The sequence below is a fragment of the Colletotrichum costaricense genome (assembly GCF_030867565.1).
Source record: "Colletotrichum costaricense strain IMI 309622 chromosome Unknown Scaffold_25.1, whole genome shotgun sequence".
NCBI lineage: Eukaryota > Fungi > Ascomycota > Sordariomycetes > Glomerellales > Glomerellaceae > Colletotrichum > Colletotrichum costaricense.
In genome coordinates, this window is record NW_026848254.1 from 13,129 (window position 1) to 35,567 (window position 22,439).

The 22,439-nt window shown below is 51.8% G+C and overlaps 8 protein-coding genes across 8 annotated transcripts; 3 read left to right on the forward strand and 5 right to left on the reverse strand.

The window, feature by feature from the left end:
- Positions 1-1,477: 1,477 nt before the first annotated feature.
- CCOS01_15614 (dimethylaniline monooxygenase) lies at positions 1,478-3,027 on the forward strand (the record flags this gene model as incomplete). The annotated part of the gene is made up of 3 exons (XM_060463752.1): positions 1,478-1,614; positions 1,668-2,229; positions 2,296-3,027. The coding sequence occupies 3 exons, from the start codon at positions 1,478-1,480 to the stop codon at positions 3,025-3,027; spliced, it is 1,431 nt and encodes a 476-aa protein (XP_060305507.1).
- A 587-nt stretch (positions 3,028-3,614) lies between these two features.
- CCOS01_15615 (uncharacterized protein) lies at positions 3,615-5,179 on the forward strand (the record flags this gene model as incomplete). Its single annotated transcript, XM_060463753.1, has 3 exons — positions 3,615-3,735; positions 3,785-4,942; positions 4,995-5,179. 3 exons carry the CDS (start codon positions 3,615-3,617, stop codon positions 5,177-5,179), a joined length of 1,464 nt encoding a protein of 487 aa, XP_060305508.1.
- A 364-nt stretch (positions 5,180-5,543) lies between these two features.
- CCOS01_15616 (uncharacterized protein) lies at positions 5,544-6,953 on the reverse strand (the record flags this gene model as incomplete). The annotated part of the gene is made up of 1 exon (XM_060463754.1): positions 5,544-6,953. The coding sequence occupies one exon, from the start codon at positions 6,951-6,953 to the stop codon at positions 5,544-5,546; it is 1,410 nt and encodes a 469-aa protein (XP_060305509.1).
- A 929-nt stretch (positions 6,954-7,882) lies between these two features.
- Positions 7,883-8,242, reverse strand: CCOS01_15617 (uncharacterized protein; the record flags this gene model as incomplete). The annotated part of the gene is made up of 1 exon (XM_060463755.1): positions 7,883-8,242. A coding segment is annotated over one exon (360 nt), but the record flags the coding sequence as incomplete, so codon positions are not given.
- A 901-nt stretch (positions 8,243-9,143) lies between these two features.
- Positions 9,144-10,262, reverse strand: CCOS01_15618 (uncharacterized protein; the record flags this gene model as incomplete). Its single annotated transcript, XM_060463756.1, has 2 exons — positions 9,144-9,846; positions 9,898-10,262. 2 exons carry the CDS (start codon positions 10,260-10,262, stop codon positions 9,144-9,146), a joined length of 1,068 nt encoding a protein of 355 aa, XP_060305511.1.
- A 574-nt stretch (positions 10,263-10,836) lies between these two features.
- Positions 10,837-11,756, forward strand: CCOS01_15619 (uncharacterized protein; the record flags this gene model as incomplete). Its single annotated transcript, XM_060463757.1, has 2 exons — positions 10,837-11,041; positions 11,092-11,756. 2 exons carry the CDS (start codon positions 10,837-10,839, stop codon positions 11,754-11,756), a joined length of 870 nt encoding a protein of 289 aa, XP_060305512.1.
- A 3,653-nt stretch (positions 11,757-15,409) lies between these two features.
- Positions 15,410-16,726, reverse strand: CCOS01_15620 (uncharacterized protein; the record flags this gene model as incomplete). The annotated part of the gene is made up of 2 exons (XM_060463758.1): positions 15,410-16,290; positions 16,429-16,726. 2 exons carry the CDS (start codon positions 16,724-16,726, stop codon positions 15,410-15,412), a joined length of 1,179 nt encoding a protein of 392 aa, XP_060305513.1.
- A 3,178-nt stretch (positions 16,727-19,904) lies between these two features.
- Positions 19,905-22,191, reverse strand: CCOS01_15621 (uncharacterized protein; the record flags this gene model as incomplete). The annotated part of the gene is made up of 4 exons (XM_060463759.1): positions 19,905-21,565; positions 21,630-21,946; positions 22,020-22,050; positions 22,110-22,191. 4 exons carry the CDS (start codon positions 22,189-22,191, stop codon positions 19,905-19,907), a joined length of 2,091 nt encoding a protein of 696 aa, XP_060305514.1.
- Positions 22,192-22,439: the final 248 nt, after the last annotated feature.

A 22,439-nucleotide genomic window follows, 5' to 3' on the forward strand; every position in this document is an offset into this window, starting at 1 on the left:
CGGAATATTGTCGAAATCGACTTGAATTTCATCATGAACTACATATATGTGACGAGCATCGCTATAGAAGTTGAGTTGTGTCATCTGGAGTTAGGTTCAGGGTTCTGCTTGGGGACTCAATAAATGTATGGACTATAGTCTCAAGAGTTTACTACAGGCCAGCCTGTGTCTGTTAATAATGATTCACAACACAGAATTCACGGTAGTGATTATATGAGCTTTCTAGTTCAATATTGATGTATCAGAAGACGAAAGCGTGTGATCGCGCAATGATCAGGAAACACATCTCGAAAGCCCAAGTCCAGCGCGCCTTCCGCAGGATGTCATCCAATTGCCGAGATGCAATCTTTCGTGTGATTTGGCATGATACGGATTTTCTCAGACTTTTTAGTAGCTCTGGCTTTCTCAGACCTTTAGCTGACTTGAGCTGGACGAGCTGACAAGTGACAACTTTTTGTCGATTTAACAAACGTAAGTGGAGATGCGTTTTTGATAGCCTTTGTTTTCCCGCAGAGCCTGAGAACAGGATAGCTGAGTATAATTGGAAGCGGAAGTTGAACCCGCTTACTTTGCAAACAAATGCGGAAATCGATTGACTCTCCCACCTGCCAATCGCATGTCTGGTCTTCCTTGAACACCTGGTTACACTCAACTCTGAACGCTCAATGCATTGCAAGTCTTAGATGTTACTTGTGAGACGTTTGACTGAACAGTTCTCTCATTTCGCATATTCCGAGGAAAGCGAAGAGAATATGTTTCGAGGAACTCCATGTGCTTGGTGAATCAACAAGTGTATGTCTAACATGATCGGAGGTTGATGAATGCAGACTTGATATGCGAACCTGATGAGAAAATGGCCGAGGAATCGAGTAGAAAGGCTTGGCTGTAGTACTTGATAGAAAGTCGCCTATTAATGCTTCCGACTGCATGATACAGATAGGACTTGCTTCGCTAATGCTGTTATTGTCTGTTGCGTTTGTCGCGACATAGCAGGGAAGGATTGCGCGAAGTGGCTCTGGCAAGCATCCATCAATCACGTAACACAGATTACGATCTGAGGAGAAACAACATTGAATATCAGCTACGATACCTGTTCTATGAGATTCCTCCTGCATGTTAATTAACCAATTGACATGAAAGCTGAAAGCCTCCATACCGCCTTCAAGGTCTCTCGGCTCTCAGCCCAGATCTCATTGTAAAGTTACAAATGATTGAGGAGGATATCGTATTAATCAGTGCCCCAACGAAATATGCAAGTCGAGCTCCCACAGCAAATAATGGCGATAAGCCCTCGGTGGGACTTTCACTATCTCCATCTAGTTCTGGGTGTTGTGCAAGCACGTCATATGCAACATCAATTCGTCAGAGCTTTCGAGGCTATATGTTCTTCACTTGGCGTAAACTGTTGCAACAGATTCACCAAGCTTTTTGCTTTTCGATTTTCAATAAACGGCATCCTCGTATTCGACTTCAAACCATGGCTCCCAGATATTCCAGTGTCGCAGTAATCGGTGCTGGGCCTTCTGGCATCTCCGCTGTGAAAGCCTTGAGTGAAGAGAATGTCTTCGAAAGAATCCAATTGTTCGACAGAAGAGAAGGCATCGGTGGCACATGGTATGCAATCTACATCATAAAATGCTTGAACTCGATTTGACATATGCCTCCAGGATCTACGATGAGCAGCCAGAACCTTTTTCGCCATCTTCGGCGCAACCTGTGCGAGAGATTCCAGCCAAGCTACCACAGTCATTGCCACCAGCATCTGAAAATGTCACAGCTCGGACAGGTCTCTATCCCGCCTTGGACAGCAATGTCGGCTCCCAAGTGATGGCGTTCACCTACAAGCCGTTTCCGGATGTGAACTCGGCCTCTTCCATCAACCGCTTTGGCAAGAGGAACCCGACGCATCCCTACGCGCAAGTCGCTGGCTACCTCGAGGAGATTGCAGAGCCGTTTTCGCACTTGTTCACTTTCAATACGCATGTGGAGCGTGTAGAGAAAGTGGGCAAGAAATGGCAATTGACTCTCAGGAAAACCCAACATTATCTGAAGAACCAGAAGAGAGATTACTGGTGGCAAGACACATTCGATGCTGTTGTTGTGGCCACCGGGCACTACGGTGTACCATTCGTTCCGAATATTGACGGTCTTAAAGAGACTTTTGCTGCTTTGCCTCAAAGGTTTGAGCACTCGAAGGCTTACAGGTCTCCTGAGGACTACGTTGGCAAGGTATCTACTTACTTCTATCCTTATCCGTCAATGAGATGAATGAACATGACTAACGCGAGGGTTTAGAAAGTCGTTGTCGTCGGCGGCAACGTTTCTGCATCTGACACAGTCTCAGAGATCCACAGCATCGTGTCTGGGCCCCTTTATGTCTCGCAGCGAGGCTCTAATGAAATTCTTCAGGATGCATGGGAACTACCCAACGTCGTTCTCAAGCCGCAAATCACACGAGTGTCCGTTGGATCTGGAAACACCGTCAAAGTCAAATTCTCGGACGGCAGTGAAGTCGACGGTATCGAGAAAGTTCACTTCGGCACCGGCTATCGACTTTCCTACCCTTTCCTGCGTCCCGATCCCGTGACGCCAAGTGGGCGCCTCTCAGGATTTTACCAACACGTCTTTAACATCGCGGATCCGTCACTCACAGTCGTTGGACAAGTCAAGGCGGCCATCTCGTTCCGTGTCTACGAGTACCAGGCCGTTGCCGTGGCTCGCTATTTCGCGAACCGGGGAGGCGGTCTGCCTTCTCCACGAGAGCAGGACGAGTGGGAAGTGAAGCGACTGCAGTATAAGGGGCCGACGTCCCAGTTCCACGAAATCAAGCCCGACTTTTCAGAATATTTCGAGTTTTTGCGAGGTGTTGCCGGACCTCCTGCACCGGGCACGGATGCTTATGAGTTGCCTGCGTGGGAAGATGAATGGGCGTTGTTGGGCTTCGGCGTTTTGGCACTGAAGCAAAAGTGGTGGAAGGAGTTGAAGAGGAAGGAAGAGGAGGCAAAGAAAATCCAGTCCAAGTTGTAGGCTCGATACACATTGACTGTAGGAGCACACAGGGCCATGTTGCTTCGGCTTTGAGTGGATTTTAATCACTAGACTTTTGTGTTAGAATAACAGAGGAAATTTCCCTTGCTTTGACAAGCTTTGTTCCGCTCATAAGCGCAACTTTCTAACCAGATGCTTTCCCATCTTTTCTCATTGTCAAGACGCCAGTTCCTACGCGAGATCTATTATAGGCGATTTTGCGTGTTATTCCCAGCCGAATTCGCGATAGACCTACCCATTGCGGTTAATTTTCCGACGGAGTTCGACCGAGGGGTAGGAACCCACGCGGAGTTTAGTGGACCTCGATGATGAACTGCCGAATGAGCTGCACGATTGTCATTTGAACGGTGGGTTCAACGTTGCACTAGCATATTCGTCATTCATGTTGAGAATGAGGAGTTCATCCTATGAGAAAAATTTGGAGGGACTTTTGAACATGAGATGGCTAGAACATCGTCAAAGTGGCGATGGTAGCCGAGGCTACGAGCTATCATATAAGTCAACGATGGTTCTAAGCAACGTATGTGAATGAAGTTCGTCAACCTCGAGTCCAAGAACCCGTGAAGATGGCCGAAGAATCACCCAAGTCCGTGTCGTCGGACGTCCACGATGCGGTCTCTGACCCACCGGTGAAGCGGGTGTGGTACCACAGCACCTTGTTCAATGCCTTCGTGATCGGAGGAGTTGGTATGAAGCCATGTGCACTGTCAGAGTAGCAATTACTAACATCACCCAGGCTTCATGGCCCCTGGCCTGTGGAATGCGATGAACGCCCTCGGCGCAGGTGGTGCCCAGGAACCGTTCCTCGTCAATGCCGCCAATGCGCTTGTCTTCGGACTCATGGCCTTCCTGTGCTTATTCGGTGGGCCCATCGCGAACCGCATTGGGCTCTCAAGAACGCTGTTGCTTGGAGCTGTTGGCTACCCACTTTACTCCGCTGGACTGTACACCAACAACCGTTACGGCAACGTCTGGCTCGTTCTTGTTGGAGCTGCCGCCTGCGGTATTTCTGCCGGCTTGTTCTGGGCCTCCGAGGGCGCTGTTGCTCTTGGATACCCAGAGCCGTCTAAGCGTGGCAAGTACATGAACATCTGGCTCTGGTTCAGAACCGGTGGTCCTCTTGTCGGTGGAGCCATCGTTCTGGCCCTCAACAACGATGCGGCTGCGAAGAAGAAGGGCAAGGTTGGATACCAGACCTACCTGGTCTTTGTTGCTCTGCAATGTCTCAGCGTGCCCCTTGCACTCGCTCTATCCCCCCCGGAGAAGGTCCAAAGATCCGACGGTAGCAAAGTTATTATCAAAGCCGAGAAGTCGTTCAAGGCTGAGTTCAGAGAGCTGCTCCGCGTGTCGAAGCGCAAGGACATCCTGCTGCTTCTCCCCATCTTTTGGGCTGCCTACTTCAACCAGTACAGCGGAAACTTCCAAGCCTACTATTTCGGCATCCGAGCTCGCGCACTCATCGGTTTCGTCAGCAACTTCGGCACGCTTCTCTCATCGCAGCTGATTAGCACTCTCCTCGACTACAAGAAATTCAGTGTAAAGAAGCGCATCACTATTGGCTTCTACTACGTCATTGTATGGCACGTCATTGCATGGGTTTACGGCTGGGTCATTCAAGAGAAGTACACCCGCAACCCACCTGCGTACGATTGGGAAGATAAGGGATTCACTGAGGGTTTCTTTGTGCTCTTGTTGTGGGATTTCGCCCGTCAAGCACTGCAGAGCTGGCTTTACTACCTTCTCGCTACCAAGACGGACAACATCTCGGAGCTCACTCGTTTCTCGGGTATTCTTAGAGGCCAGGAGAGCTTTTCCCAGGCTGTCTCGTTTGGCTTGAACACACAGAAGTGGAAGGGAGGTCGAGTACCACTTGCTGTCAACACTATACTCCTGGGTAAGCCAAGCAGAGTCCATGATGAAGTTGAAGATGATGCTAATCGATGTAGGTTTGGCCGTTTATCCTACGTGGCTGGTGGTCAGAGACCACGTCCCAGTCGAAGAGACCGACAGACCTGCAGCTGTAGAGGAACAGCCACAAACTGGTGAACTAGCCGAGACGAGGTTGTCAGTGGATGAGAGAAAGGAATTTGCTGTGGGGCAGACGGGTATTGGGAGAGATGCGAAGATGTGATTTTGCCTTCTGGAATTTTCTGGTATCCAGAATCAATCTTTTGCAAATCATACTCATACCTTCACAAACCAATCAAGACTCAACGAGTCATGGATTTCACAATTTTTTCATTTAAATGGCGTTAATGCACGTGTGGAATGAGCGCCCCAACGTTGAAACCGCGGTTGATGTTCAACTGTTTTAATTACGTCTATTTATACCCAATTGTACATCTAATTACAGTGTTACAAAGAAGATTTACATTCACTTTATTCTCACCCTCATCTTCATTACTTCGTCCCAAGCACCCACACTAACCTCGTAGTCATTCTCATGAGAAGTATAGCTTCTCTAGAAGATACATCTTGTTTACACAAAAGATTGCTCAAGAACGTGCGTAAGCCATGAGGGTGGGCTCGGCAATGAGCTTCGGGAGGTAGGCCAACAAGCGAATGCCAGCAGCAACAATCGAACCAGCAGTAGCAATGCCATCCTCGAGGTTCAGGCCAGGGGCGATGAAGTCCTTGCAAACGTCGTTGAGGTTGATGTTGCTAATCTTGGCGGGTCCTGAGCCTCTCTGAAGAACATCCTTGATCAGTGCGGCTGTCAAGGGGTTGAAGAGCATCGTCGCGTGGCCGTAGATACTGCCAGCGGGGCGGCCGGGGCAGACAGACTGGACCTCGATATTGGTGACACCGACACGGCGAGCATCGGTCAGGTAGGCGGAAGCGGCCGTGCCTTGCTGGGGCTCGACAACCTCATCGAGAATAGCACTGTAGAAAGTTGTCGTGGGAACGTAGGCGTCGGCTCCTCCACGGGAACGAAGGGTGTTAATGAAAACGGAGGTATATTGCTGTTGAATGACAGAAGGATCGCAGGGAGCATTGAGGGCTCCGTTGCCAGGTGAAAGGCATAGAACGTTAGCAAGAACGGTTCCGTGGAAGTCGGGAGATACGGGGAAGAAGTTGGCGACAGCGTTGCGGGTAGAAGGCCAGAAGGTGAAAGCCCACTGGGTGTCTAGACCACCCTGAGACCAAGAAATGATGCTCGAGTTCTTGTTGCTGATGCCATTGATGTAGTTAATGGCATAGGCGACGTACTCAGAGTTGACCTGGGCGTCGCCAAGAAGAGCGCCCGGAATATTGAGCCAGACGGGATCTGCGTAAGGGACGTTCGTGAGAAGCTTCAACAAGTTGGGGCTAAAGGTCTCTCCTCCGTAGACACCAGTGCCGGGAATGAAAATAACAGGAGGCTTCTGGCCGTAGGTGAAAGTCTGGGGGATGTAGATGGCCTGGCGAAGCTGCTGCTCGGAGAGGGTGTATGGCGCATCCGAGGCATCTTTCTTGGGGTAGACAGACTTGGCCGGGTTGACCGGGTTGTTGTTGCTCGTCGAATCGATTCCGTTGAGAGGAGCAATCAGCTTGTTGGCATTGTTGGCCAGGTCCAAGCTACCCAGAAGGCCAGTGCCGAGAAGTCCCTGGAAGCTAGAGAGGAGGTTGTTCGGGACGAGACCTTGGCCGATTTGCTTTTGCAGCTTTCCGTAAAAGTCACCAGTGCTTCCCGTGTTCCAGATCGATCCGAGCTTCGTTTGGAGATCTCCGACGTTGAGCGCTCCGGCGCCGACGCCGCTCCCGGGCTTCGTGCCAAGAAGCCCGGTCAAGCTGGACACATAGTCGGTCGGAAGTGCCAGTAGCTGGGTTACGACTCCGAGACCGTCGAGAAGGCCGGCCGGGGCGGCATCAGCGGACTGCAGCAAAGCTGCGGCCAGGACGAGTTGCTGAATATGTGAGCGCATTGTTGTAGTTATTATGTGAAGGATTGTGAAATTAGAAATGTACTGCTAAAGATTAAGTAGGAAAGACAAGACTGAAGATTTGGGAGAGAATGAATTGGGTTGTTTTTGGAAGCTGATGACTTGGAGAGTTCAAGATCTCAATTTCGGATCAGGATCCGGAGCTACTTATATCTCAAGCTACATCGGACTCAAATGAGGTAAGAACTAGAACAAAGTGTGAAAAGTGTGCGCGCCACAACGTGTCCGAAGCTACCGGCATTGAAGGCCCTAGAGCGGATCCGTGACACTGCACCTAACGACGTGTTGAGCGGATTTAGGCAAGGTGTTGTGAGCAAGCTCTCTGGGGGGAGCTGGAGAACTTGACGATCAGCTAGCTCTGGGGGATTCTTTGTCGATCTCTCAGGTGGGGGAACGAATGGAAATGCCCAATTCTCGGTGCTATTGTATGTCTTGCTGATCTTAGAGTTCGGTAGTGCTGCTAGGATTACTGCAATAGGAATCGCAGGGTGTCTAGCGCAAGACCCAAGTTCCTCCCGTGTAATCCGTCCCAAAGTCGAACGCTCGAGTGAAATTGTCCGAGCATTCTTAGCCATCATACATCCCACCCAAGACACCGTTGAAGTCTATCCCAGTCCATAATGTAGGCTGGCTTTGTTTAGGGTCTTCAATGGAAGCCCGCGGGATGCCACCTTAGCTTCACCAAAGCGCCACAACATGGCGCCAAGCGTACTGTGGTTGCCAACTTACTCGTCCCCCCGCACAAAGAATGATTCGAAGAGTCGCTGACGCTTGCAGATTGCCTCGGTATGGCAGTTAGCCTGTTCTTTTGGTCTCAAAGTATACTCTCATCATACCCTCTGAGCTTAATTCTATGCTACCGTATTCTTGCCTCAACTTCTGCTCCTTGCAAATATTGACGAGAAACAATCTCAGCATACCGAACCTATATTTGCTAATTCTTCGTATGCCGTTAACCGGGCGCTGAACCATCCGATGGCGTCCTGGCAACCGTCGGTCCAAACTTTGCTGATAAGCACACGGTTGTAGGTAAACACGGTACACGGCCACTCTAGCGCATAGCTCGGACGACAATCATTCTCTCTACAGCTGCCCATGGCATTCTCCGTAGTAGAACGCAACATGAAGTTGACATGTCTGCTCTGAGTGTCAACCTTTCGCCAAGGAATTCTCCAAGAATTCCCATTCCGGCATTGCTTGTAGTCAATGCGACGGGCCGATATCAGGTCGACGCAGGGCGCGCTCAGCAATTGTATGAGCAGGGAATTTATGATCTCACGATCTCTTCGTATAGCAAAGATAACTTTGAGAGTCTATGCTTGGTATTATGGCCTGATACGGATAATGCAGATCACTCTCGCACCTCTTGGACAAGTCCTAGTCCCGTGGTTGAGTAAAAGTTATCAACGTTTGGACCTCGAAAGGCCCGATTGCCATTATGCCTTCACGTTTGCCCAACTTCAAATGTAGAGACACTGCTCTGAGCGAAACAATCGGGAGACGGGCGAGTAGATAATACAACCTGGCAACGGGGTCTCTCATTTCCTCCGCCTTTTCCGTCCGGTCTTGCTCAGCAACTGATCTGTCTTGTACAGAGGTGCGAGGCAGGCCGCTCACTTCGGAAAGGTCTCAATCACGAGAAAACTGCACAGAAAAAAATAATGAAACGTATCATTACGCCTTCTTGAGGCGGAAGATAGGTTTAACGAAATTCCCAGACTCTCGATTCACCCATTTTGTTCACGTGCCCCTGCTACTTCAGGTATAGCGGTGTTTGAAGATACCGTCGGAGAAAGACCGTCCAATGAAGAATCCACTGCATATTCCTGAGCTGTAGATGATTGGAACGTCATCGTGGAAGGAACAGATTGTGGCCTTCTTGAGTGACTACTGTTCAGGGGCGAAAACTGCCTCGAAGACAGCGTGCTTTGGCGTCTGGACAAGGCATCGGGGGTCCAAGAATGAGTGCTTGCTGCCTCCGTGTACGGTGCCGAAGGCCTTGCTGTTGACATTTGATATTCAGCTTTTTGGGCTCTTCTCTTTTCCCTTTCAGCTTTGTTTTGCTCTCTCTGGAGGGCAATGATTCTTTCATTCTTGACACCATTCTCCCTTCCAGCCCGCTGAAGATTAACATAATCCTCTATCAGATGTTTTCAGTTATAAGGTAGGCCATTATGGTGCGGAAGAAGACTCACCTTTGGTCAAGTGGGTGTTCCTTATAGGTAGGACCGGCTCCAGAACGTCATCCATACTTGCCAAAATGTACTTGCTGCCAAGGATAACATCACATGGAAGATCGCTGTGTACCAGAAAGCACGAGACTTTGCTGAGTGCTTGATTCTCAGAATACCATGTCAGTTGGGCCTGGCCAAGAGGTGTGAAGTGCGATCCTCCTGCCCCAACGTAATTTCCCGCCCCTTCAACCTCATCATATGTCACGTTCGCTCTTTCTAGTATTCTCGTATTGATCCAATTGTCCTGGGCGCCGGTGTCGAGTATGACTCTGGCTATGACATCATTGGCCCCTTGCTTTGGTATGACGAATGGGAAAACGACTCGGTTCCGGTCACACCCTTGGAATCTGCCTATGGCTGATTGTAGTGCCGTGCGAAGCTCTTCAATCGTTCGATCTGAAGTATCTCCGTCCACAAATAATGAGCTGCTGATTTTCGACAATTTTTCGCCGATTTCGGCCAACGCCTGCTGTATAGAATTTTCCGATGCTCTCCCATCCGTTACCACATGTAACTTGAATAGCGATAGAGCTTGGCCGATCTCTGCCACCGCTTGTTGTGTTTTGTTGCACTCCGCATCCCGTTCCAGATGGAGTTGTTCAGATCTGACAACAATTCTCTCAATACGCCGCAACATGGAGCTATAACGGTTAGTCACTTCTTAAATTTCCTCAGCCGGAGTTTCAACCGACGTTTGTTCAATGTCCCTGAGTCGCTGCATTGCCGTTTGGAGCGTTTCAGTCAATTCTTCCACGTGATTGGAATACCTTTTCCATAGTTTGTTGTCACTTGGATAAGTAAGACTTTTGTCTAGTTCGGCCAGGCGAATGTCGCTAATCAGTCTGAATATATGAGTGGCTGGCTCATCCCCTATGCGATAAGAGAGATCGTCCGGATCAAGGTCTAGATACATGACCCTGAGCATCGTCATCGAGGCAGCCAATCGCCGTAGACTCTTCTGGGCGCTCACGTTCTCGGAAGAGCGGCTTAATGCTGTTCGCAAAGCATTCTGAGCTTTAGAAAGAGACAAGATAATGCCATAGACCGACGCGGCCATACCCAAGGGTTCTGCCATATTGAGAGGTAAAAGAATGACACAAGGAGATCTTGCAAGTTGCGCTCACGATGAGAATGGCTTTGCTTGGAACAGAATCAGGCTGGGATTTAAATCGGCTTAAAATCATCGCATAAGATCGCTCATGCTGACAAGTCACATGACCATCCATTTGTTGGGGCTATGCCGCATGACGTGACAGTGATATTAGCACTTACGCCCGTAATAGTTCGTGATATGCAGTCAGAAGCAGCCTGATTCCACTTGGACACGGCTGAACTGCGGAGTTTTGAGAAGCTCGCTCAACTGAATTGATAGTTATTCATCATATCCTTGATCGTGTCAAATCAGCGACCGTTCCATCAAATTTATTGCCAAGTCTCACGAGCCTGAGATCGATTGCATCGCGCATGTAGCACGTTCGTTGCAAATGGATTCGAACCAAATCGAGGCCTCTCCGGCCGGGAGCACCTTTCAAAGGCCAGAAAGTCTCCCTGAGAGAGGATACAGCAATCTAGCCGGCCTCTTCGCCAGATCACCCGAAGTGGCAATATTTCGAAAATTCAACCATCTCACCATGATGAATCTCCTTCGTCTTCAGTCTGAACTCCAAGATCTTGAACAACAGCTCGAAGATACAAGAGATGAAGACAGAAACTCTACAAATCCCATACGACGGGAATATGGATCCAGTTTCCGGGTGATGAAGCAATACACAGAAGATCCAGACTCAATTCAGTACGAGCTTCTGCTCGAAATTGGGAAGAGGCTAGACGAATACCGTAAGACTTCTTCATTCCCTTGCATGATATCATCTTAAGCCCGAGTCCAGATCAGGCAGTTCAGCATGCTTCTTCTTTACAAAAGTTGCCTCGGCCATCTGACGACGAGTGGGAGTTTCTTGCAACATGGCTGCGCAAGCCGAAAGGGGGAAATGGGTTTCTTGACATGACAGGCATAGAAGCAATGACTTGGAATCGGGCCAATCAAGACGATACCTTCAATATTGGGGGGCCAGCAGTCGGGACGGACAGGTTCACTAAATTCATGAACGGCAAAGTTGTCAACCTGTATCACAGAGTGATCGGACAACATAGCACGGTTGGCATCCATTTTACACAAACCTTCCCGTCGTGTAGTCTCCGAAGCATCCAAACTAACATCCATACCGGGAAGTCCAGTGGAAAACTTAGGCCGGACGATACGCGTGCTTACAACGAGGAAAAGATCTCACGCTTTAGTGACATCATTCTTGCAACTCTGTCCGCTGCACTGCCAACTCTTGCAATCCTGGCCTTGTACTTCGTACAGGACATGTTGCATAGAATAGGACTTGTCATTGTCCTTACCATGATTTTCTCAGTCCTGTTTGCACTACTTACTGGGGCAAAGAAGGCTGAGATCTTCGCGGCAACGGCTGCCTTTGCGGCTGTGGAGGTGGTCTACATTGGCAGCGTGGCTTCTAACGACCCGGTCTGTGTATGCTCATCATCTTAGGCCTAGCATGTTCATCCGGGTGCGGATTTGAGAGATCGAAGTGATGGATTGGAGGAAGTTTTTATTTGTCTTTACAGCAATGAATCCTCTATTTCTCGTATGCCGTTGGAATCTTTGTGTGATTATCTGGTAATTTTCTATCAGGCATAGTGCTGTGTGTGTCAAAGTTGAATCTTCGCTGTAGGGAAATGGTGCAAAATGTGTCCTACCGAATACGGGACATTAAATGGTGTCATTATATCACGGTTCTTCCAGAGGTATACAGGCAAATCCCTAGATGACTTAGTAAGGCTCATCGGCGACTCGACACTTCTGGCCTTGTAAGGAAACTTTAGACTTTAGGAACGCGATGGCACTCTTCAATAATTTCATGCGTATTGTTGGGGGCGGTTCATCGAGGGGTTCATTCGTGTTTGGGGAGTTTTTGCCTCCCCGCGGCATCCACGCTCCCCCTCGCGATCTGTTGAACTTCAAACAACCTGTATTGTGGGCAGATAATCTCTATCGAGAACCTTGACCCGGATCACAATTATGCGTATAGGATACGCAGTCTCGCGTTCGAAGTGTCTGATTCACATGTTACCCACGGGGTGGTACTGCCACACCTGCTATAACTGCTGCGCACTTCATCTTGACTCTCACTGCTATTAATACTCTACATGGAGAACCTTCATAGCTGCATCTCGACATCTCACCTAAATGAAAGTTAAGAAGTTAAATTATTCATCTCGGCCAAATTTCCTCTCAATCAAGCCATTTACCAACATGATCATCCAGGTGAAAGTTCTCACAGACTTTCATGGTACGGTGGCCACCGGTTACTATACCTCTCGAGAGGGTAAAATACTTCATCCAACATCACGTCGATCAAGCGCAGATATAACTGCAATGGAGGATTTACCGGCAGCGATACCGAGCAGAAGGACCATGATCACCCACTAATGACCGATCAGCAAGATAAGCATTTGGTGCAGCAGATCACAAAGCCCAATATCGTGCCGCCCCAGATTCCCCAACATTCTCGAAGCGACCGATCGACAAGAATAGCGCATCATCCCATCTTTCCTCGAAACGGCCCCCAGAAGCGACACACTCTCCAGACTCGCACAGGCACGGGCAAGAGACAAACTTGCAGAAAATCCCAATCAGCACGTAATTCCCCAAAAGGGCCCCCGTTTACCGCCGTGCACATCAGCGTCATAGTATGTGGGCGGCCCCTATAACGTCTGAAGCAAGAAACTTAAGATCAGCCCCCAAACTTCCCATCCTGCGCCCGCCGCAGTGGAAACACGACACAGACGCACCAGCAGTCATCGGCAATTTATGTTCCCAAGTAAGCGATGTTCCGGCAGTCAGTCGTCCGTCGCGGGCACACGCTTCTGCTTACTAGCTACACGAGCCGATGACAGAACCGCATCTCCGCTTTCTTTTCAAAGCCCCGGTGCAGTGGTGGGTTGACCCCGGTGTCGACGGGGCCGGGGATGTTCATTGTCTAGGGGGCGCAGTCCTCCCGCACTCCGTTCTCGCCCGGCTTCCCCTGGCTGACGAGTGCCTTTTCCAGTGTACTTCACCCTCAAGGTCCTCGCATTTGCGGCTTTTATTCATAGGCTCGCAGATCCGTATCATACAATGTTCCATATAACCTATACTCAACCGTCTACTATGGCGTCTTGTGTCGAACCGAAAGAATCCGATCATCAATGCAAATTCTTTTTCGTTCTCTTTCCGAGTCCGATTTCTTCGGACTATGTGATGCGTGTGATGTGTGGCTGGATACTGAATGCGACCATCGTTGGTGCCGAATTCTTCGGATATCTGGTTCTGTTCAAAAGTTACATTGACGAGCGTGTGTCTGGTTAATATACACTTTGCCACTCGTCTCGTCCCTCGTCCCCTTTCACACCTTCACCGCAAGGCACCACCCGAACTCCAAAAAATGTCAAGAGAGACGCGCCAAGTCAAACTTCCAACAGCTTCTCCATGTATCTCCAAGCCCAGTGAACCTACTGGTTTAAAGTAGATCAAGATGGTAGACAAGCCAGCCAGATATTGTTATTCCAACATCACCAACGCCTTCTCCAGTATTCGCCAACGCGACCAAATCAAACTGTGTACACTGAGCCTGCAACAGACACACCAATCAGAAAGGCAACAAATGTGCCGCACAAATCCGACTCCATCGCTCTTATGCCATCGACAATCATACCTCATGAGACGTCGCGGCAAACTCTATGCCCTCTAACCCCCTGTACGCCTGTCCGGTCCCTCACATAGCGCAGACAGGGCCGTCGGCAACGGAATCCCCTCCTCGATCACTCTCTCGAGTCTCATCGAGGTCCCTGCGTCTATTCCGCCCACCCACACACAACAAACACCCTCCAGGAAACCATCCCAGACTCTGTCTTGTACGAGCAACAAGGCCTCTGATCTATAATGCGCGCCACTGCTATGACATCAAAATCTTCCATGCTCCCTCTTTTCGCTGCTCCGCATTTCCTCTCGATCATTTACCCGCTCCCAGCATGGAAGATGGCGAATGATCGACGTATCCGGGTCTGGTAAGAAGACAAGACCAAGGCAGTCCTTCCTTGCCTTCCCCGCGTCAGATTCGCGGAGTAGCGGCCAAGGCAACGAAGACGAAGGAAAGACGGTTGAACGATTCTCTGACCTTGCAGAAAACCTAACCAACACTACGCGTGGGATCCAAGGCCAGCCGCACTGTATCCGTCCCTCTTCGGCTCTTCCCCCTTCCAACGTCACATCGAAGCACGACGAGAGAGCCGCAGAGCGCTCCCCTGCCGATCATTACCCTACCATGAAGCAACGGCTGGAGACGTCCCCGATCCCCTCAAGCCCCTCAGCCCTCAAGTGTGCCCCTGCACTCCTTGGGGGTCGACATCCACTTACAGTACCACCCACCAGCAAGGCCGTAGGGCGCTGCACGTGTTGGTGGCCGAATCGAGAAGGCCGGTAAACCACGTTCTTCCCTCTCTTCCCCCCTTCCAGTCTCTGGCGGGCCTTTCACGACAAAACACAATACCTTTTGGGTGGTCGCTGATCCGTTCGGATGCGCTTCCGACCGTGACAGGTTCCGGAGTGCTGGTAGCACCCTTCCCTTCTTCTCCGTACCACCATACCTCGTTAGCGTCTTCTACGTGTCTGCTGACCTCGTACTGCTTCATGATGGTGAAGATGTCGTGATGTTTGCTGTCAACTAATAGGCCCTAGTGCCCATCATCGTTGTTTCCCACGCTAGCATCGTTGTTCCCCGTCCGAGCTCTTGTTTTCTCAACCCAACCGCCAGACTTGTAGATCACAGATAGATGAGGGATAAGCTTAAGTCACGTCAGATCAAGTCTTGACTGAGTAGATAGTTTCAAATTGTCACCTGTTTGTCACAAAGGCGGAAAACATTCACAAGGAATGGCGTCTAAAGTTCATAAAATTTGATTTCTCATGAGCCATAAACTTGAAAGAAAAGGGGGAGTAAGAAAAGAAACCACCCCGCTATCAAAAAGTGTCAAGGTATCACACACCACCATACACCATCCCGTCCCTATTCTTCTTTTTTTATACAAATGCCATCTCAGTATGGTTTGCCTCGTGCCAAACCTCCATCTTCAACATCGTCGCCATTTCCAGAGACCACCGGGCTACGGCAGCTCATACAGACTCTTCTTCCTCCCCTGCGGCTCCGCCACCACAATCGCTTCCTTGCCATCAATCTCCGCCATCTGATAATTCCCGCCCAACCCGCCGGGACTCCCATCCCACTCACTGCTCGCCTTCCTCACAGTCATCATCCCAGGCGTCGCCGACATGTTATACGTTCCCGTCCCCATGGAGCTAATCGTCCCCGTGCCCCCGTTTTGGTTCATATTGTGAATATTCATCCCCCCATACGCGATCCGCCCGGTATGTCCGGTATTCGACCTCGAAAGATCGCTCGCCCCGCTGCTGCCGCCGTACCCACCATTGATACTCGACCCATCAAGCTCCACGGGTCCCTGGCGAGACCTCTCCTTGCGTAGGTACCACATCACGCCCACCGCCACGAGCAGCGCACCACCCACACTCGCGCCGACACCCAGTCCCACGACAGCCACGTTCCCGATACCCTTCTGCCCGCTATCTCCACTGCTTCCGGTATTCGTATCCGCCGTCGGCTGACTGGCCTCCGCGCCGCCAGGCGTGGCGGGGATCTTGCTCGTCATCGTCGGCACGGCCGTCATCTCAGGCGTCTGCTGCGAGGGGTAATTGCTTCCGCCCGTGACGCCGGCGCGTCCCGACCCCGAGGGCGTGGGCGTGGATTTGGCGCCCGTGTTAAGGGTCTGCACGGCGACGGCATTGCCGGGTGTTGCGGCGATGAGGGGCCCGAAGATGGCGGGCGGCGTGGAACAGCATCTCGTCTTCTCGGCGGCGGATTCGCAGCAGAACTTGCCCGGTACGCCGAAGCCTTGGCTGTCGCATTGCCATACCTGGACACCGTTGAATCTGAAGTCGTATGCCGTGTTGTTCTTTCTTGTGTCGGGGTCTGTTGTCCTCATGTTAGTACTCCTGTTCCTTCCTGAATCCAAACACCCCTCCATCTCAGGTTCGCCAGTCTCGGTCCATGATCTCCCATGACCAACTATTCTCCTGTGCCCTCGGAAAGGATTCGTCAAAGACTTACTCAACACGCAATGCTGCGGGCAAATTGGACTCTGCCACGTCGGATCCGAACACGTCCCTCTCGCATACGCAATACCGGTGTTATTCGACGTATCCTCGAGCTTGCACAACCCGTTGCTCAAACACGCATTCACGCTCCCGCAGCACATGCTGACCTCGGCCTTGGGATCGCACGGGACGTCCAGACTCTGCACGCCGCCGGGGAAGAAGCACAGGTTCGCCGCGGCCCGGGCGCATGTTACGAAGCCGCTGCTGCTGAGCAGCGTGAGCAGCACCACCTTTGTTGTCGTCGTCTCCATGTTTGATGTCGTTTAGATGAATCTGAGCCCGGTAAGAGAGGCCGGGAGAGTTGACTAGGCCAGGGGATTCTGTTTTTCCCAAATACACTTGGCCCAGCGAATACCAATTCCGAAGAGGGTAACCCGACCAAGATCGATGCCGAAGACAAGAAGATGTGTATTCGAGAGAACCAGCCTCTATTGTTGCCAAACAGTCGTAAACAGTCGTTCAAAAGAGCCGCAAACGTATCGATCGTACAAGGCGGGGATGCTCGATGACGAAAGGAACGACGAGTCTGAGGCTCCGGCCCCCAAAAGGCTGGAATGTTTGTTCGGGGAAAGGAGGTCGGAAAGGGAAGAGAAAGCCCGACGGCGAGAAGGATAGGTAGAGGGAGTGATTATGAGATGGAGGTGGTGGTATGTGTAGAAGAGGGGTGGGGTGGGCGATGTGAGAGGAGGAGTAATGAGATGTTCTGCCAGGTAATAGCTGGGCTATGGGTGGTGGTGTGCCAACGTGTTTGAGGTAAGGCGACAACCTTCGCTCTTTCTCTTCCAAGGGATTTCGAAACAGGAACCAACTTCGAGAAGACAGAAAGACCAGACGGACCAGACCAGTAGCAGAGAAGGGCAAAGATAAGTAGAAGGCTCCTTGATCCTCCCCCGTAGGATTAAGATTACCTCCACGAGAAGGCGTAGTAGCTGAACAAGAAGAAGAACGAGCTAAAAATGAGTGGAAGGGGGTTTGGTTCTTTCTGCTCGGGTTTCGTAGAGATGGAGAGGGAGAGAAAACGTAATCAACACGTTCTCATCTTCAAAGGAGGGAGGAGAAAAGCAGGAAGCAGGAAGCAGGAAGCAAACAAAAAAGGAGCGAGAAGAAGTTGCAAAGAAAGTCCGAAAACCTTCCTTCCAAACGAACGAGAAAAGGGCGGCGCTGCCAGACCTTAAGAGAAGTCACATATTCCAAACTCCTCTCCACGGCAGTCTGGATCCGTGCTTCCTCTCTCTCTCTCCACCACATCTGCCCCATATCCAGAGTTCGCCTCTTGGATCGGTCTCGTGAAGAAAAGCTGCCCAGGAGGAGGGAAGTAGGGGGGCAAAGAAAGGTCCCGTTCTCCACGAACATCTCGCCGGCAGCACGCCGACCCGGGGGGGTCATGCTACCATGCCACTTAACAACTCTTCACGGATACTATATAATGTGTAGGTAAGCCAGCCCAGCCGCAGCCGCAGCCGCACCCAGACGAGACCATACGGAGTACAGAACACATACAAGAGATGGTGGATCCCATCCTCCAAGAGCCCAGCCGTACTGCTTGTCCTGCAGCGCCCAGCGTCCCAACTTTGAGGGAGAGACCGGGGTGGAGGCGCAGACGATTGACTCGATTGACTCGTCCCAAGAAGAGGCCCCCCCCCAGACTTGGCCTGAAGAAGACCCGGAAGGACACGGTCTGCCTGTGTCTGTCCGTACATCTTGGGAACAGAACCAGTCAGACTTGAAAGAAATGGGAAAAGAGTGTAGGGATCATGGTGTCAGCGACGGGTAACGCCGTAGCGCCATCTGTGGGTACTAACAACCCAGGTCCATGGCCTAGTTTCTGCCCAGCAAGGCCAGCCATCGTCAATGCCGTTCCAACACCTTCAGCAGCTTTCCCACCTTCTTCGCTCTCTCGCACCAGTGAGTGTATCTGTAATTGTGGCATTTTCTTTCAGGGTCCATGACTCGCCGCAGGGTTTCCTGGCTGCCCAGCACCGCAGCATCCGCCCCACGCGCGCGTCTGGTTTCAGGTTATCTGCCGCTGCGACCTTCTCTCCAAGAAACTCGAGACTCAAGACTCAAGACTCGAGAGTCCCTCCAAGGTTGCCAACACAAGGCCGGCCGAAGCTGGCTGCAGGAACCTGCTTTTCTTCCATAAGCTACGGATATCCATCCGTACGGAGTACAGAAGGATCATACCTCGATGGATCCTGTTGTAAACTTCGTGCTGCCTTGGTCCGGATTCATCCCTCCAACAAGGATTCCACGGGCCTTCAAAGACACACAGACAACGTCAAACATCACACCCAGAATCCCGCCATCGGAAACCTCAAAAGACTCATATTCCTCGTTCCCCCCTCACGCACTTTTTTATCCCCATTCGATCGATTCGTACGGCCTGCCAAGCATTTCTCCAGGCCCCTCCATCCTCTTCAGCCGCGCCGGACATGGGTCCGTCGTAGATAGAGTCATGGTTCAACACCACCACACACCTACGGCGCCTTGGCGTCCGTATACCATATAAACTCCACGGTCGATCCACCAGTCTTTCCTTTCTCCTCCCCCTCCCCCAGCCGAACGCTCTACGAATGTTCAGGAGAGCCGGGGCAGGCCCCAAGAAAGAGCGAGACTTTCTCCCTAGGCCTTGCCTTGTCTCTGCAGCGGCAAAGCCAAGGCTCGCTCGCTTACAGTAAAGTATTGACTCTCGGCAACATTTAACGATTCCCATACGGATAGACCCATACATGACATACCCAGCCAGACACGGGAACAGCCACTGCCACTGGGCAGAAAAGAATTAACCCCCCCATACGGCTTAGTGCACCAAAGCCTCCCTCTTCAGCCTTGCATCGGTTTCTCCGGGGGTGTGGTGGCCCGGTAGTCTCAGAGAAAGAGCACGCACTCTATTCTTGGTAAATGCTGGGTATAATACATGAGGAACTGTAGAAAAGGGAAAAACAGAAAGGAAAAAGGCGTCTTGTGAACCACTCCTGCGTCCCCTTCCCTGCCCATCCCATCCTCTATTCCTCAAACCCTGGATCCGCCACCCGGTGTTTACTTCCCAGTTCCGAGTCAAAAGACGAGAAGGGGAACGGGCCAAGTGTGTGTATGTGTATGTGTATGTGTCCTATCCGTCATGTCATATCCGTCGTCTTGTCATTGTCGTTTCCAGCATTCCATCAACCCCGATTTCCCTTCCTTTGGCCCTTTGCATCGTACGTAATAAGCCTCTTCGTTTTCGCATTGGGGCGATAGATATCCTCCAGAACCCCGTGTATTGTCGTGTCATCAACGGGGCAGCTCGTTCCCATCTTCCATCCCACCTCGCCGGTCAGCCGGCGACGACTCGCGAGCATCCGAGCATGTGCTCGTCGGGTGCCCCACCAAGCATTACCCCTGTCTGTCGTTCCGCCTCACACACAGCCGCCTGGACCATCAGACGGTTCACGCCGCAACATCCTCCTCGTCGAGGGGTTCAACCCTGACGAGAATTTCCTCCAACAGCCCCTCCAGGAAGGTGCCAACGTCCCTGCCCATACCCACGGGCTCCGCCTTGTCGTAGTGGTCAATCTCTTTACACACATGAGCGAGCTTATATACGAGCTTTCGCAGCTTCTCGTGAGCCGCCTCCGCTCGTTGTTGCTTTGGGGTCACCTGGTTCATGGCCACGAGGCTAGACGAACCCTGTTGAGGTCGGAATGCCTGTTGCAGCCTAATTTGTCTCCTCTTTAGCGCCTCCTCGAGTGCGGGGAAAATGACATCGTTCAAGGCGTCCAACTCCCCGTTGGGGTTAGACGGCGCTGGCGGGGGGAAGGATGAAGGAGCCGCGGGTTCAGGAGTAGGTGTCTGCGTCTTTGAGGGCAGCGCGTATGCCTTTGGTGGTGGAGGCGGCGCCGCCTGGCCAGACGGTTGGCGATGTTGCCCATTCGGAGATTGGCTCGGTATCCTGACCGGCGTTTGTTGCGCCTGCGGGCTGCCGCGGTATGGTGGGATTTCTGGAAGAGTAATCGGTGCAAACTTGTTGTTTGGCCGAGGCCCATGGAGAGGGGGTCGCGGGGGTGTAGCATCATCGAGGTGTTGCAAGTCGGCGGGCTGAATTACAGGGCCTAGACTCATCAAGCCCATGTCCTTCTGCAACTGAACCTGTAATTCTCGGTCGTAGTCCGGAGATTGACTGACCGGGACGGCAGGAGGAATCAATCGAGAGACGGGTCGCGGTGTCTCTGGACCCCCTCCTCCTCCTCTTTGCAACTTCTCAGGTGACATTGGAAGAGGCACCTTGGCCGGCGACTGGGGCGCAGGCGCAACCGACGGCACTGGTTTCCGTTGCGGCGATGCCTGTCGAGAGGTCCCCGTGTTGGCACTGGCCGCCTTGAGGGTATCAGAGGCGACGGCGAGGTCTCGGCCAAAGTCGCGAATCTTGGTCGGACTGCTGTCTCTCGAACGCTCTCCGTAATCATCTATGCTTTCCGTAGATCTCGCAGCTCTGGCGTTGGTGGCAGACTCGTCCAGGGCACCAAGTCCGGGACGGGGAACGACGCCGCCACGATCTCCTACGAGCCTCACTGTGCCGAAATCCCACATGTCCTCGTCGACCTGCCGGCGCTCGTAGTATTCTTCACCCCCTTGGTCACTCTCGTCATCGTCGCCCTTGTGCGTCGCAGCCCACCGGCTGTGGCGCTCGATAAGCTCGGTCAGGTAGCTCGTCTTCTTTGCGCGACGTATAAACGGATGCTTGAGCAGGTCCTTGGCCGTGGGTCGGTCTTTGGGGTCCCTCTGCAAACACACCTCGATGAAATCTTTGAATGCTTTTGTAAAGTTTCCTTCCAGCCGTGGTGGGGGGTTCTTGGGGATTAGAAATAACACCTTCATGGGGTGGATATCAGCATACGGTGGCTCGCCGTTGGCAAGCTCCAGCGCCGTGATACCAAGCGACCAGACGTCAGCTTTATGATCGTACCCTGACTGCTTGATGACCTCCGGGGCCATCCAGAAAGGTGTGCCGACAAAAGTATTCTTCTTCGTCATGGTAGCCGAGAGCTGCCCCGAAACGCCAAAATCCGCGAGTTTAACCTGCCCGTTGGAGCTGAGTAGTACATTGGCAGCTGAATCCGCATGTCAGCTCTAGGAAAATAGCAAATGGTGCGCATTATAGAGTGATCCACGTACCTTTGACATCGCGGTGCAGCTTCTTATCCGTGTGCAAGTAATCGAGACCGAGTAGCAGCTCGCGAATGACGATGGCAATGTAGTCTTCGCCAATCAGACCTGGCTTCATGAGGTCTGCGCAGCTTCCGCCAGAACAAAACTCCATGACAATCCATAGCTCCGCCCCCTTGGCATACGAGCCGTAGTATTTCGTAACATAGGGGGACTGCAGTTCGGACAGGATGGCGATTTCCTGGATAATGTCTTCGACTTCGTCCTCGGCACTCTCGATATCAATAATCTTGATGGCTACGGCGTGACCGGTGCGCTTGTCGACTCTGTTTGTACGAGTGATGGTCAGTCCTCTGATGCTTCTCGCTGGAGAGGGGAGGGGAACTCGGCGGTACTTACCCCTTGTAGACCTTGCCAAAGCTTCCTCCACCTAGACAAATCCAGTGTATTAGCAACATGCCGCACCAAGCACGGAAGCAGCGCGCATACCGATGCAGTACTCCTTGGTGTAGAGCAGCTCGGGATCAAGCGCCTCGTTGCCCTCCTCGATATCCCTATCGCGATCGCCCATGATTGCGGTCTAGCGCTGCGAAGGATGGTGGTGGGTTCCCAGCAGAGAGGAGCCGTCGTTCAATTGACGCCGCGCAACAACAGAAGGCTGATCCGTCGAGAGCTATCGTCCGTCGCAAAGGAGAGGATCGCGGGGTTGCAAGGGGTCCGAAAGTTCGTCAGCGCAGTGGGATTAGCGGTAGTTCGGCGTCGGCGCGGTGGTGGTTCGTCTCTGGTCCGATGCCTCTTGTCGTCAGGCAGAGAAATGTT